Source organism: Passer domesticus, chromosome 10, assembly GCF_036417665.1.
Source record: "Passer domesticus isolate bPasDom1 chromosome 10, bPasDom1.hap1, whole genome shotgun sequence".
Taxonomy (NCBI): domain Eukaryota; kingdom Metazoa; phylum Chordata; class Aves; order Passeriformes; family Passeridae; genus Passer; species Passer domesticus.
In genome coordinates, this window is record NC_087483.1 from 34,060,541 (window position 1) to 34,074,869 (window position 14,329).

The 14,329-nt window shown below is 48.8% G+C and overlaps 1 protein-coding gene across 3 annotated transcripts in view; it reads right to left on the minus strand.

Annotated features, from left to right (window-relative positions):
- HEG1 (heart development protein with EGF like domains 1) overlaps positions 1 to 14,329 on the minus strand; it is a 51,694-nt gene that overhangs the window by 22,082 nt on the left and 15,283 nt on the right. For 2 of the 3 annotated variants that reach the window (XM_064435056.1, XM_064435054.1), the window contains exons 2-11: positions 11,314 to 11,580; positions 10,112 to 10,339; positions 9,468 to 9,740; positions 8,007 to 8,315; positions 7,293 to 7,610; positions 6,446 to 6,760; positions 5,250 to 5,558; positions 4,008 to 4,562; positions 3,321 to 3,665; positions 977 to 2,344 (exon numbers count right to left, since the gene is read on the minus strand). In XM_064435056.1, coding sequence (XP_064291126.1) covers positions 977 to 2,344; positions 3,321 to 3,665; positions 4,008 to 4,562; positions 5,250 to 5,558; positions 6,446 to 6,760; positions 7,293 to 7,610; positions 8,007 to 8,315; positions 9,468 to 9,740; positions 10,112 to 10,339; positions 11,314 to 11,580 — 4,287 coding nt within the window. The remainder of the gene's footprint in view (positions 1 to 976; positions 2,345 to 3,320; positions 3,666 to 4,007; positions 4,563 to 5,249; positions 5,559 to 6,445; positions 6,761 to 7,292; positions 7,611 to 8,006; positions 8,316 to 9,467; positions 9,741 to 10,111; positions 10,340 to 11,313; positions 11,581 to 14,329) is intronic. The other variant, XM_064435055.1, reaches the window with a different exon arrangement.

Consider the following 14,329-nt stretch of genomic DNA (forward strand, 5'->3'; position numbering starts at 1 on the left):
CAGGGCAGTGAGTGACCATGTGCAAAGCACCATGTCCAAGACAGCAGAAGGATCTTTTGTATTCTGGTGAATGGCAAATCTGGGTTTTCAAAGGAATGATAATTTGGCAAAAGTGTGAATCTGTTTCTAAAAAGGATGCATTATCTTAATTTTTTAATTAAAAAAAAAATCATTCCAGTAATTTATTTTTTTTTGCATGAAGCTATAGCTATAATTAAAACCAATCAGCCTGAGAAGTAACCTTTAAATACTTAATTACTGGATGGAATATATACTATTGCCAGTATTTCACTGAGATTAATGTCTTTAGCACACACAGTATCCTACAGTGGCATGATGGCCGGGCTCTGAACTTCAAACACAAAGTCAATTTCCTTTCATATAAGACTTTAGCAAATACATTTACTTGAAAAGATAAGGAGGCTGGCAGTGGTAATAAATTACTATAACAACATACTCAGCAAGACTATGGTACACAGCCTACCAAGAGAAGCATCAGGCCCCTAAGAAGATGAATATTTAGCGAGGTGGGTGAAAACAACCATAGGTCATAATATGAGAAGCAGTTTCAACACAAATACCAAGTGCTGGCCAACTGTACTTTCTCAATAATAAGACAGATATCGATCTATTATTGTTATTGTTAACGCATCAAGAAATATAAAGTGCATCCTGTGCTCACCTGTAAGGCCAATCAGATTTATTTTCTCAAAACTGTCAAATCTCAGCTTAATCTTTGTATCAGAAATGTTCACCAAAGTGCTCACCCTTATTTCACCCATTCAACTTGATTGCTAAACCCTTAGTTAAAAAAAAACAACACAGAGACGAGTTATTGCCCTCCAACCCTGCTGACACCAGACTTGTCACACATACAGGTACACACAACTCTTTGCAAAATGCTGAAGTGGGACCCAGGTATTCCTGCCTGCTTGTTCCTGGCCCCACCACTGGTGAGAGCCATTGCACACATTACCTGCAGCTGGAGGGGATGTCCTCAGCCCGACCGTGCTGCTCGACGGAGGAGCAGTGGTTGGTTTGGTAGCAGCCAAAGTAGTTGTAATGCTCACTTTGGTGGTCTTGATGGTTGGAGGTGCTTTGGAAGGACTTGTAACAGGGATGTTTTCCTCAGTGACCTTGCCAGGCTTTGCAGTGGTGGGACCCATGGCTTCTGTGCTTTTACCAGTGGTATAACCGTGTTTAGTGGCAGTGGGTGTCTGGGCCCTGTGGTCTCTCATGGTGCTGGCCTCACCTGGGGTGGGCCGGCGACCGGACGGCGTTGTCAGCACAGGAGGTTTCACCGTGGTCACTGCCACTGTGGGGACAATGCTGCCCTGATTTGTTGCACTTTGTGAGGGACTAGGGGGTGCATCTGTTGGGCCAGCCTGTGGAGCAACACTGGCTGTGGTGAGCAGCAGTGTTGCCTTCCCAAAGGTGTCCCCTCGGGTGGTGGCCTCTCTAGGTGAGGCAGTCTGTGTGACCGTCACGGGAGCGGACACAGACACGACGCGGCCACCAAGCAGCTCCATGGGTTCCGTAGGGAGAGGTGACCTGGTGGGAGTGAAGATGGTGCTCTTCTGGGGCTGGTGTGTGACATGGGGCTTGCTGGTCTCTCTGGGTGAGCTCCCGGCCGTGGCAGCTGTGGAGGGCTCCTGCCTGACCACACTCGTAGCCACAGTGGTGCTCGCTTGATCACTCTCACTGGACTGTGAGATGGATGAGGGTGATGAAAACACAGACAATAAAGATGCTGATGAGTAAGAGGGGGAGGGCAAGGAGGAAGTGGGCAAAGAGGACGACAAAGCCTGCAGAGACGGTGAAGATGCCATCACAGCGGGCAAGCGTGGCTCAGGGGATTCTGACAGTGTAAACAGATGAGTTGGCGGCGGTGTTGACGACAGCAAGTGCTGCAGTGAGGACAGTGAGGAAGAGGCTGGAAATGCTGATGAAGACAGAGATGATCTGTGAGTGGTCAACAACTCAGAGGCAGTGTTGAACAGAGTTGTATTTTCTATGCTGCCTGTAGAAGCAGACGCCGATGGTTTGGAAGGGTGCACCAACAACGGCTCCGTAGAAGGTTCAACAAAACTGCTGCTGTTTGATGCATTGGTCTGCCTGTCATGAGCCACAGACAATTGTGAGGCATCAAAAGGGCTGGAAATTTCAGAAAAAAAGGTGGAACTTTCTGAGGAGTCAGCAGAGGTGCTGCTGTTGGAGATAGACAGGAGGGTCCTTTCTCCTCCTCTGGTATATGTGGTTGAAATGTATGTGCCATCAGTGTGGGAAACCGAGGTCCTTTTCTCAGCATCACTGCTACTGACTGGCTGATGGCTTCCTGAAAAGTCTAGAGTAAAAGGACAAAAAGTATTAGAAAGACAGAGTAATGAAATTAAAGCATTTTGATGCCATATTAAAACTGCTTGCTAAATAAGATGTTCTTGTCTGTGAACCTGTCCATGATTTTCTAAGAATTTCCAGCACCATTCAAGCATGGTTATAGGATCAGGAGCCTAATGCACTCCTTAATTGATTGTAAAATGATGAACCCTGACAGACACAAGACTCCCATGAAATGTGTAGGTTTCCAAATCACTGTTCTTCACATATTGCTTTCCTAAAGTGATAAAGATCTTAACATTCCATGGTATTTGTGGCAAGCTAAGCAAGAAAACCCCACTGTTCTCTTTATCACTCATAATTTACAAAACTCATATCCTCCTCCTCTTATCCTCCATTCCCATCTACAGAATATCCATCTTGTTCAATTTGTTTTTAGACACAGTGAACTTCATGCCTCTGCAGGATGAAATCATTGCATTATGTTAATTTGCAGCTTATCATGAACCCAGTAATTCAAAACTTTGCAGCCAGGTAATCCAAAATAAACAGCACATCAGCCTGCAAAAAATTCATATTATTTAGCACAAACGGTGCAATCAACCTTAAGGTACCAATTTCAGGATGTACAGTTAAGTTCAGCCAACTTTAAAAAATAAAAAAATTGTATTGAATTTTTTTTTAATTCTACAAATTATTTAGGTCATCGTGAAACACTTCTGAAAGCATCACCCAAAAGAAACCAGTTAGGGTGCAAAAAAAAAAATGCAGCCATCAAAACAGGAGGGTTTATGGCTCCACTTCTGGAATAGTTTCCCATCTGTGTGGGGTCTGGTTTTGAGTCTTTTGATGGAAACATACCCCTGAGTGAACCCACAGGTGGTATTGAATGTAGTAATTAATGAAAACCTTATGTACAACATACTAAAAAACAGACAATGTGAATTCCTCCCAAATGTACACAAAAAAACCCATCAACTTACTTGTGAGATCGTTTTGGAAAGAAGAGTAAGTGGGTATCTTGGCAGAACGTACAAAGACCGTCTCCGTCGCAGGGCCCGTGAAGCCCCCGCTGCTGCTGGAGGAGGCATTGGCTGTCCTGCCCTGCTCTAGCAATGCTGGCTCAGACGGCCCTGGAGAGCTGGAAGCTCCAGCAGGGAAAGAAGAGGTCTCCACGCCAGCAGCCAGAGTGCCATCTGTCACTGAGGGCAGCATCCTCTCCTCAGCACCCGCAGATGTGGATGAACTGTACACGAGATCGGTGATGGGGCTGGACATCCTCTTCCCAGCACCTGAGCTGCTCAGGGAGCGAGGGCTGCTGTCAGTAGCTGGAAAAGGATTGAAAAGCAGGTGTCTGATTTTATCCTCTCAGAGCAGACAGGTCCAGATACTGAGGAATCAGCACCATTGGAGTCACAATGGTATGTTTATGTTATTTGTAATTATCACCCCAACCCAGACAGGCAGTCGATGTGCCCTACAGCAACAAGCTACCTGTCTCAAGAATGAGACCCTTCTTGCTCAGCATCAGCAGCTGCAGATATATAACACCACAGGGCAGAACCACGACCACTTACAAAAACCACCTGTAACAGCTGTGTCATACCTATCCCACAGAGAATGGAAGGGAGAGGCAGTCAAATGCTACCCCAGAATTCAGAAAAACTCACTGGAAGGTTCAGCAGCAGCTGAGAAGTAGGTGGAGACCTTGGATGAAAGGGTGGCCTTGGGCTCTGGGGACCCTGCTTGGCCAGATGACACATGTCTCACTCGAGGCCATGCCGTGGAGGACGGGACAGGGCCAGTGTGGGTGTCCCCAGCTGTGTCCAGATGAGATGTGAGGCTTTCTGCTTTTGTGCTCCACATGCTGCGGCCGCCTGGGCCTTGAGATGTCCCTTCCTTGTGGATGAAGAGTGTGGTTGAAGGTGAAGGCACTGAAATGCTGGGAGAAAACGCAGGCTGCAGCTTTGTTGGAAGCTCACTGAGTCCTGCCCCACTCTGTGAAACATGATTCTGTCTCCCAGGCTCTGCTGCTGGTGAGGACAGCAGGACCATGTCCAGGGTGCCAGTGTGAGGGGGAGAGGGAGCAGAGTTCCCTATGGCACTGGAAGCTCCATGGGTGTCCAACACAGGCACTGTGCTGCTCTCCTCACTGGTGGCAGCTGTCACAACACTGGGTGTGCTGGTGAGAGACAGGTGCCCTCCCATTGCTGAGGTCTTGTCTGCTGAGAGAGAGAGCAAAGCAAAATGATTTATGCACCCTAAACTATAAATAAGCAGGTGTTCTCTCTTCCATCACCAGCCTCAGGCTGAGGACACAGAGAGAATGTGGCAGAAAATCCAATCCTGCAGAAAATGCTAACTGTGAAGGCACAGCTCTTTCCCATGCTAGGAGGAGCTGCTGACAGCAGGGCACCCTGGAGGGGGCACTGGGAACAAGTTATGGGAGCACTGTTGGATTTGATTCCCTCTGGCACTGCTCCTGGTGCCACAGGCCTGACCTGGGCACCAGACACCCACACTGCCACCTCTGCACCACAATGAGTGAGGGGGAGGTTACACAGCACCCAAATCCCTGGTACTTGAAAGAAAGCATGGCAGGTTTGTATGGGATCAGTAAATACTGCCCTTGCACCCCAGGGTGGGAGTCAAGAATGACTGCTGCTGCTTCTGCTGGTATAAACACAGCCAGTGGGGCAGCCTTGAAATTGTGCTGTCCCTGAAAACCCAGCAAATCTCGAGACTGCTCTGGCAGTAAGGCTGGCTTCTCCTGGTGCCTAAATGCAAGAAACAGATAATGTGTTTTTCTCTGGAAGTTGAAATTTTCACCTATAGCATCCAATGCCATCATGCAGCACGATCTAGCATGCCCTGCCTCTCCATGCAGGTGGGTGTCTGATGTCAGAGCTCACCTGGGGAAGTGCTTTCTGAAGCAGATGGTGAGCCTGTGAGCCATGGGGTCACAGATGACAGGGTGGTACCTCTGCCACCACCACCCTGGGTTCCCAAAGAAGACTGGGAATGGCCTGGAGAGCTGATGTTTTCAGTACCAGTGGTGGAAACCTCTGTTGTTTGGGCCAGGGTGGTGCTGGCTGGCAGAGACCTTAATGTCCTCCCTCCACCCTTGGTGCCTGTTGTGGAAATGGAGGTGCTGGTGGTGGTGAAATTGGTTTTTCTCTCTGTTGATAGGATGCTGAAGGACACATGGCTGCTTCCAGTAGCTAAAATGTGATAAAGAAACAATTTACATTTTTACACATATGGAACTATAAATAAAAATGAGCTTTCTTCCATTAGCACCCAGAGGCAGCAAGTGCAGTACACAAACACAAGTAGAAAATATGAGAAGATGTCAATTTCCAAAGATGCAAATCCTTCCTACAAAAATTTGTCTTCCAAAAAACAGTGTGACGCTGACAAAAGTGCTATTATATAAAAACTGTTGCAATACTAATGCTGTGCACTTGATTTCACCATTATGTGCCTGAGTGCACTCCATGCTGCTAGAACAAATATCGTGATGACCCAGAAAAGCCTGGAAATCAGTTCAGACAAGGCACTACCCTGAGCAGTGTGAAGGTCTTAGAGAAGAAACAGGATCAGGGGGATCAGACCCCTGAGAACCACAGTGGGGGCTATGACCAAACAGCAGCATGAAGGACCTCAGAGACCACATTAAAAGTTGTCTTAAATTTGTTGAGCTGGTTCAAATTCTGGGAAGCAGCATGATCCAAGAAGTAGGACAGAAGGTAAGAACTGAAGTCTGATCCCTGGGACCACAGGGACATGATCTAATCCTCACTTGCTTAGTTCTCTTGTCTATAACATGGAGATAGCAACTGGAGACAGTAAAAAAAGGACTGTGATTTGAAAGTTAATTATTTTTCTTGGCATAATGAAACTTTCCACACATGTGCCCTTTCTGTAAAAAATCTAAAGCACATTTTTTGGTCAAGAAAGAGCTGAATAATTTCAGACACAAAATCACACTGCATCCTTCCAAACAGTATATTCTACATAGCAGGAAAGAGTCTGGCAAGTGCAAGCTGCAGGAAGTCCTCCTTTGGCTTGTAAGAAAAATGAAATTTCAATTCTAATGTGAGCTCACCTGGGGAAGGACCTTCCAAAGGAGAGCCAGAGTGTGTTAGGAGAGAGTCTGCCACCTCAGTGAAATCTGTCATTCCTGTGGACCCCTGAGCTCTGGAGGTCTCTCTCCCAGAAGGTGTGGACAAGGACTGGGTTGTCTCCAAGGTCCTGTACATGGCACGGCTGGACGTGGAGCCCTTGGCTGCTGCCCAGGGGCTGCTGCCCAAGGCAGACCTGGGTGGCCTCCCACCGCTGCTGGACGTGGCTGAAATGGGAGTGCTGGTGGCAGAGGAACTGAGGGAGGTTCTCTCTGCCACTGGCCGGTGGCTGCTTACACCTAGGACACAATAAAACCAGGTTTGATTTATGCATACTAGAGCTATACACAGAGCTGTGTGCTCAGCACCCATTTCTACACCGCCCATTGAGAAACTGAAGGAGTTTCTCTGGGAAGAGATGAATCTCTCCAGTACAGGCACACGTGCCTTACAAAAGCCCATGAAAGATCTCAAACCCACACCCTACAGACCAGCCTGCATGGCAGATACAGCACCAGGGGACAGCTGCAAAACCCCAGCAAGTGTCTCTGGCAGGGAAAGTGTGTGCACCTATTCCTTAGCAATGCTCTTCCCAGGACAGGAGTGAGGCCTCACTAGTAATGAGGCCATCAATGTTTTTCACTTTTTTACCCAAACGCTGAGCTCCACTCTCCCCCTTCCCACCCACCTCACTGCCAGCTCAGTGCAGCCAGCAATAAAAACATCCATGTATCCAATAATGACTGATGAGCATATCTGAAGAAAAACAGCACAGGGATGTGAAATCTCATCCAGCCCCAGGGCAGACAGCTTTCAAACTAACAAATTTACCTCGGGAAGGACCTTCAGAGGCAGAGAGGGAGCTTGTGAGCAAAGCACCCCCAGGAGGGGCTGGGAGATCGGTGGCTTCCCGTGAGCTGTTGGGATGATGTGCCCCAGTCCTCAAGGAAGAGGAGGTCCTGCCCAAAGAGCTTGTGGGGTTGCTGCTGGTGGCAGAGTCCCTTGTCACCCCAGCTGTGTGGTCATCTTCTGGGGACATCAGTGTCCCCACTGCCATGCTGGAAATGTCAGCAGCCTGGATGTCCAAGTGCAGCGTGGCCTCTTCTGCACCTGGGATGCTCTTGGAAGGTTCATAATCACGGCTAAAATCTGAAAAAGGAGAAGAGAAAGACAAAACTGCATAAACATAAATAAAAAGCTGGGTAGGTTTCATCCCATTGTCAGTAGATGTAGACAATGTATGTGTGAATATTCAATACGGAAATATTTAATACTGGGAAATCATTAAGACGGGAAAAGTGGTCTCTAAATAGGAGCTGCTGAAGTTATTGCTTGCAAAATTCAACTGGAAGTTTTCAAGGAAAATCTATCCTCCCCTTCCAACAAGAATAATATTTATCCATACTTTCATTTCTGTGAAATGTTTTTAAATGTACAGGATGTGCCAAATACAATATTATTCCTCCTTTCTTTAAAATAAAAAGGATATATTTTGTTAATAAAGAGTCTTTAAATAAGAGTTTTGAGCTATCTATCAAAACTCACTTGTGGAAGCACTTCCTGAAACGGGCAGCAAGCCTGAGAGCAATGGGTCTGTGACACCTCTGCCTCCATCACCCTGGGCACCCACAGACACCCCCGGACTGTGGCTCTGGGCTGAAGGGCTGGTGATTTCAGTCCCAGAGGTGGAAATCTCTGCCATGGTGACCAGCCTGGTGCTGGCTGGCAGAGACCTTAATGTCCTCCCTCCACCCTTGGCAGCTGCTGTGGAAATGGAGGTGCCGGTGGTGGGGAAATCCGAACCGAACCTCTCCGCAGCCGAGTTCTTGGATGGCTGGTAGCTGCTTCCAACGCCTACAGTACAATAAAAAAAATGGATTTATACACATGAAATTATAAACAGATGGATCCATTTTCTTCCCAGATGCTGACGGCGCACATACAGATACTGAGCATAGGAAGTTTTCAATCTGGACAAAGTGCTCTGTTGGAAAGGCAGGACTCCCCTCACCGCAGGGAGACCTCGCACAAAACCCAGGGCTCACTGCCAGGCTTTGTGAGAGTGGCATGGCCCAGACAGCAGGAAACCCCACAGGACAAGGACTCCGGGGATTTGCCTTTAAATCCCACCTTTGCTCTAATATTGCAGAAAATAGGCTTTTTTCTTCCCCCTTTTTTTTTATTTTTTTGTGGCTTAAGCACAGCATCAAACAGCAAAGAGAGGAAACCCAAGCACAGCCACATTCCCATATGAGCCTGCAGCTCACTACACATCCCAGGGCTCAGTGGGGCACTGTCCTTCAGACACTGGATCTCAGGTCCTGCAGCCCCAGTGGTGCCCCCAACAGTTGTGACAGAGGCAAGAGATGTGTCAGTGTGAGAACCCAGGAGATGTGTTTGCTCCTGAAAAGCCCTGGACACACAATAAGGATTCAGCCACACTGAGGTTTTCAGTATTCGTGTGGAGCTCGGCAAAGTCTCTGGTTTTGGAAACTCCAGAAATTGGCTGCTGCAGAGCAAGCAAGGGGAAGCCATGGAGCCCAGGGATCTCAGGTTTGCTGCCCTGAGCAAGTTGTTAAGCACAGGCATCTCAGCCTGTCTAGCTGAGGGCAAACCCACCCCGTGTGGCCACAAATGTGGAATGCCAAGCTCCCAGCCCACTCCGTCACCACCTGGGCACAGGTCAGACAAGGCTCAGAGCTGCCCTTGCTCTGCAGCTGGCACTGGCCCAGTGAAGATATTTCACAGCTGCAGGCATCCACCCTGCAGAAAACACTGTGATAACATCCAAAGAACTTTATTTTTTTTAAGTGGAAAATGCTGGGGGGGTTGGATCAAATTATTTTTTTCCATTGCTTTTTCCTGCTTTCAGCAGGGAATTTCAGCTAACCATCCAAATAATAAAAAACAGAGCACATGCAAAACAGAGTATCTCCTCTGTTTCAAGAAAGCAAATACTATAAAACAGCTTTTCAAAACCATGAAACAAAGGCCAGCAAAGCTCACCTCCGAAGGCGTTGTCCATGGGAGGTGATGCAGTCAGCCAGGGGCTGGTGAAGTTCCCTGTGACACCCCTGGGGTGTAGCATGATGTGCTCTGCACCAGTCTGGGTACTTGAAGCTTGGGAAGAGGCCTGGGGCTGTCCCGGGGAGCCAGGGAGGGCAGTGCTGGGGCTGCTCCCCGAGGGGCTGGGTGGAGCAGCTGCAGTGCCCATGGCAGGGCTGCTGCCCAGCTCTGTGCCCACCCAGCTGCTCACGGGTTCAGAGAGGCTGCCAGTGCCTGCAAGGCAATGGGGGAAAGCAGATGAGGACCCAGAGAAGGGCTCAGCTGCCTGCTGAGCCATTCCACACTGCCACCCCTCCCCTGCCCCTCAGCCCCCAGGGTGTACTGTTGTGTCTGGAAACTGCACCAAGTAGTTCATAATTCTGAGTGCTAGAAGAAGCCACATGTGGCTTCTTCTCTCCATCCTTGTGCATAAAGCAAGCCAGTAAACTGCCCTGAGTGCATGGTGAGGATGGAGAGATCTAAGCTCTACAATACAGGAGAACCAGGCTTAACCAATGCTGGCTGCTCTGGGGAACAGCATTCACCTTGTTCCCAGGTGCTGGAACACTTTCCCAACGTTCCTAGGCTGAACTGGGGTGGCTCACCTGGGTGATGAGGTTCAGAAGACGAAGGCAGCAGCACAGTCCTCACAGCGTTAGGCCCTGACACGTTCCAGACCCCATGGTGCCCTCCCCGTGTCCCCTCAGCCGAATCGCTGCCGATGGCTTCCGCGCCCGGCGGTGTCCCCTCGGCAGCTGCAGGGCTGCTGGCAGAAGCCAGAGCCCTCGTGCCTCTCCCCGGCCTGCCTGCAGCGGGGTGATGGCTTCCAGGGTCTGGAAAGCAACAGGGAGAGGGTCACGTTCACCTGGAAAAGTTCTTTTGTCTCAGCTGGGTGGCAGCAGCATCACCTGCAGTGGTACCCAGCACGCAACAGGAAGGGTCACAGCTGCATCCCTCATGTTTCCTCTGTTTAACAGAGCACAGTTTAACTGCAGGAGGGATTGATGGGAACAGAGGGTTTCTGTCGCCAAAAAATAATGGCATTTTAAATATTGTCTTCATTTGAGCATGGCAAAAGAAATAGATTTTTTTTTAGAGACATTAAAAATGCAGAAGGCAGTAAGGAGCTGGTGCCAGAAGAGCCTACAGCTGGCAGCCTGGGCATGCCAGCTCCACATTCTAGTCCATAAGCAGAGAACAAAAACAAGGAATCAAAAAAATTAAAGACAGCCTCTATGCTTATATCTTATTTCAACTGGGATATTAAGAAAAAAAGTGAAGTGGGGACAGGGCAATCAGCACAGCTTTATCTTGCTGCTGTGAGAAACAGGCCTTGATTTAAGTTCATGTTTAAAAGAGTACATTGGTTTACTTATGACTGAAGATTATGAACAAGCCCAAAAATAAGTGTTCACTTGCAGGATTTCCATGTAAGGACCTCAGCCACAAATCATCAACACAGCTGGTCAGGTATCCTTAAGCTGAGTTCTTACAACCTAGGCTGGGCTTGCAGTGGGGTTCAGTTCCTGATGGGAGAAGTGGTGGGGATGCCCAGGGGTCTCCACTCTTTGCACAGCCCCTGAGCTCAGTGGATGGGCAGCACTCCCTGTGGTGAAAAACAGCGGCAGGTCCTAAGAATCATCTGTGTTGTAATTCTAAAAAACAAAGCCCATCCTTCCTGAGATTGGATTTCTCTCAAAAATCTGCATTTATAGCTGTGGAGCAGCCATGCTTACTAACCCACTGGCTATGCTCAGTCCATGGGCTGGGAACAGCTAACAGGAACTCCCACATCCATAAAACTCACCGGGAGGATGGCTGTGGCTGAGCAGGTGGGTCTCTGTCCCAGCAGATGGGCTCTCTGGGGATCCTGCTCCTGGAGGGGTGACATCCCCATCACTGCCAGGGGGGCCAGTGTGCCCTGCGACCCTGCTTGCTGCTGGCACTGCCCCGTGCCTGGCAGGCAGCAATGCCCACTCCCTGCTCCCAGCCAGCATCGTCTCCAACTCCACAGGGGCACCAGGAGTCCTCATCTCTGTGCTTGAACTTCTCTCCTGATGGCTGCTTTCAATGACTAAAAGGAAAGACAAGAAAAAAATTTAGATTCCATCAGCACTGATGTGCAGGCTCAGCTCACTGCAGTAACACCAAGGCCAGGCTCTGAGCTCATTTACTTACACTAGAGAAAAATTCTGCATAATCAAAACACAGACCTGAAATTTATTTTTGGATTTGCACCAGTGGAAACTAGATTGGTCTGTGGGACCAAATACCAAAACCCACCTCCGTGCAAAAGACTAATTCAATTCAGCACCCTCAGGATTTTTTTGTGTTAGGAGAAATAAATTTTGAAAGGAGCAAAAAGAAAGTCTTAAACAAATAACTGGAAATACTCGCAGTGTAGGTTCCGTGGCAAGAGTGTGAAGGTCTCCAGAGCTGGCAGCCCAGCACAGCCCACGTGCCCCATTCTGACAATAAGATGGGAGGGGAGAGGGCCCCACAGCTCTTCCCCTCTCTCCACCTGGCCAGTGCTTGCTGGACACCTGACCTCAAATCCCATCACCTGCAGGGAGCTGGCATGGAGCTGGCTGGGAGCTGCAGGGCACTCAGGACAGTCAGGATAACCCACCCAGCCACAGTGCAGCACTGGGCTCAGAGGAGATCAGTGCCTGCTGTGGATTACATGGCCCACCCAGGTGCCAAAGCACCCCAAGGTGATGAGATATTTTAGCACTTCTAACATTAATGTCTACCAGAACATGAGAAACGAGATGAAGAAGAAGATTGTGCATGAGTGGTGGTCTGGGAAATCCAGGTTTTCAGCTTATGGTACCTGTGAGGATCTCACTGCATATCAGTTCACACAAAAAACATCAGCCACCATCTATGTTACAGTCCCAAGGCTTGGCTGGCACTGAAGCCTCAGATGACCTTCAAAGCCCACAACAAGCTTTGAAGTCAAAAGCAAGTCCAAATCTGAAAGGGCAAGGTCCCTGTTTTGTCCATCCTCCTTACAGCAAAATGCAGTCTCTCTCATGTGCATGACAGCAGATAAAGGCTGTCAGTCAGCCCAGAAACTTTGATTTTGAAGGTTAAACCCGCTCTGGGCTTCAAAACACTTTCTGTAAGAAAACTGTGTGTCCAAGGCAAACACCTATGGGACACCTCCTCCTTGTCTTGTATGTCTTCCTTGGAGTTGCTGTACCCCAAGAGAGGCAATTTCAGAAGCGGTGTCCTCTGTACATCTGCAATACCTTCAGTGGGAACTCAACAAGAAATAGAAGCATAGGTAGGACAGTCTGTATTCCATCCTGGGAGTCTGAGCCCCCTGTGGGCCAGACTGTGGTGGAGCAGAGCCCCCGGGGTCCCATTACTGGCAGCCCTCACAGTGGCTGCAATGTTGAGCAGCCACTGCCACCCAGAGCCCACTGTGAGCCACCGCCCGTCTCATGGGACAAGCTTCTGGTCCTCACCAGCTGGACAAGGGGGTGGGAAGTGGCAGGGGATGCTTGCTGCGTTCATTTGCAAGCCAATACCCAGCCTGTAATTGTAGCCCACAAGTCCATTTATAGCAGCCCCAAAAAATGTGGCTGTGCTGGAGGGCAGTGCACTGAATTTCTGTCCGTCCCCCTCTCACTAAAAGCTTTCAGCTGTGCAGCCCATGCTGACTGGAAAGCCTGTGGCCAGCTTTGCTGCACAGAGAGAAGGCAAAGCAGCAGATGCTTAAAGAAACCCTTGGGGTATGAGGATAGACAGAGGGAAATCTGCTCTCCCAGGCTGCCAACTCATTTGTCAACAAGGGCTCTGGATAGGCAGGCTAAAATATACAGCATCACACTGCAGCAGGCATTTCATTGCCACTTCTTAAAAAGCAACCCTGGAAATGCCAGCAAGTAATGCCTTCAGCTATGTTCCTTGATTGAATGAGACCAGTTCAAAAGTAAAACACTGCTGTTTGCTTATCTGGTGGTTGTTTGCCCTGCAAATCCACCTCAGACTGCTCTCTATCTTCTTTTGGCTCTGCAGTGATGCTGGGAATAAACTGAAGCAAAACTCTTCCCCTTATTGTGGGCGCCAGCAAACCTGGCTTTGAGTGCAGCCGGGCACTGGAGGGGTTGAATAAGAAGGTATTATTTACACAGGCTTTTTAGAGTCATCTGGCATTTTTAACTCTGCCCTGCAAGGTATAGCAGGTCCTGGTGCAGAGAGGAAAACCTCATGCTAGCACAGGCTCAGCTCCCCAGATCTGTGGGTGCAGAGCATAAGCTACGCTGGAAAATTCAACCCACAGCATGTAGTAAGGAAACCCCAAAAAAACCGTGTTGTTCAACAAAATAGACATGAAATATCACATCCATCAAGCCTACCAGAAGTGCAAGATAAAACCACAATATCCTCTTTGATTTGCCTGCAGAAATTAAGACTTCAAAGACGACCCTCCTCTGGAGCGGACGGACCAGATCAAACTTCTTCCAAAAAATTCCCCACGGGACCATCTGGCCTCCCCTGACGCATTAAAGGCTTAAAGCAGAGTGGCCCTTTAGCTGAGGTACCGATCTGTCACTAACAATTTCGTCACATCCTAAGCTGCCAACAGCTTTGCACGGTTTAACTTCACATAACCACAGCCACTGAGAAATATTTGACTTCCAGCACAAAACCCTGCCACCCACTGGATTGGTGTTTTCCTTCCCAGTGAAAACTAGCAGTGATGCTCACCAGACAGGTCGGGGCTCAGAGTTACTTTTTCTTTGCAAGCATAACAAGTCCGCGGCTTGCTGTGAGCCGAGCTACACAGCTCAGCCAGGACAAACAGATCAGGT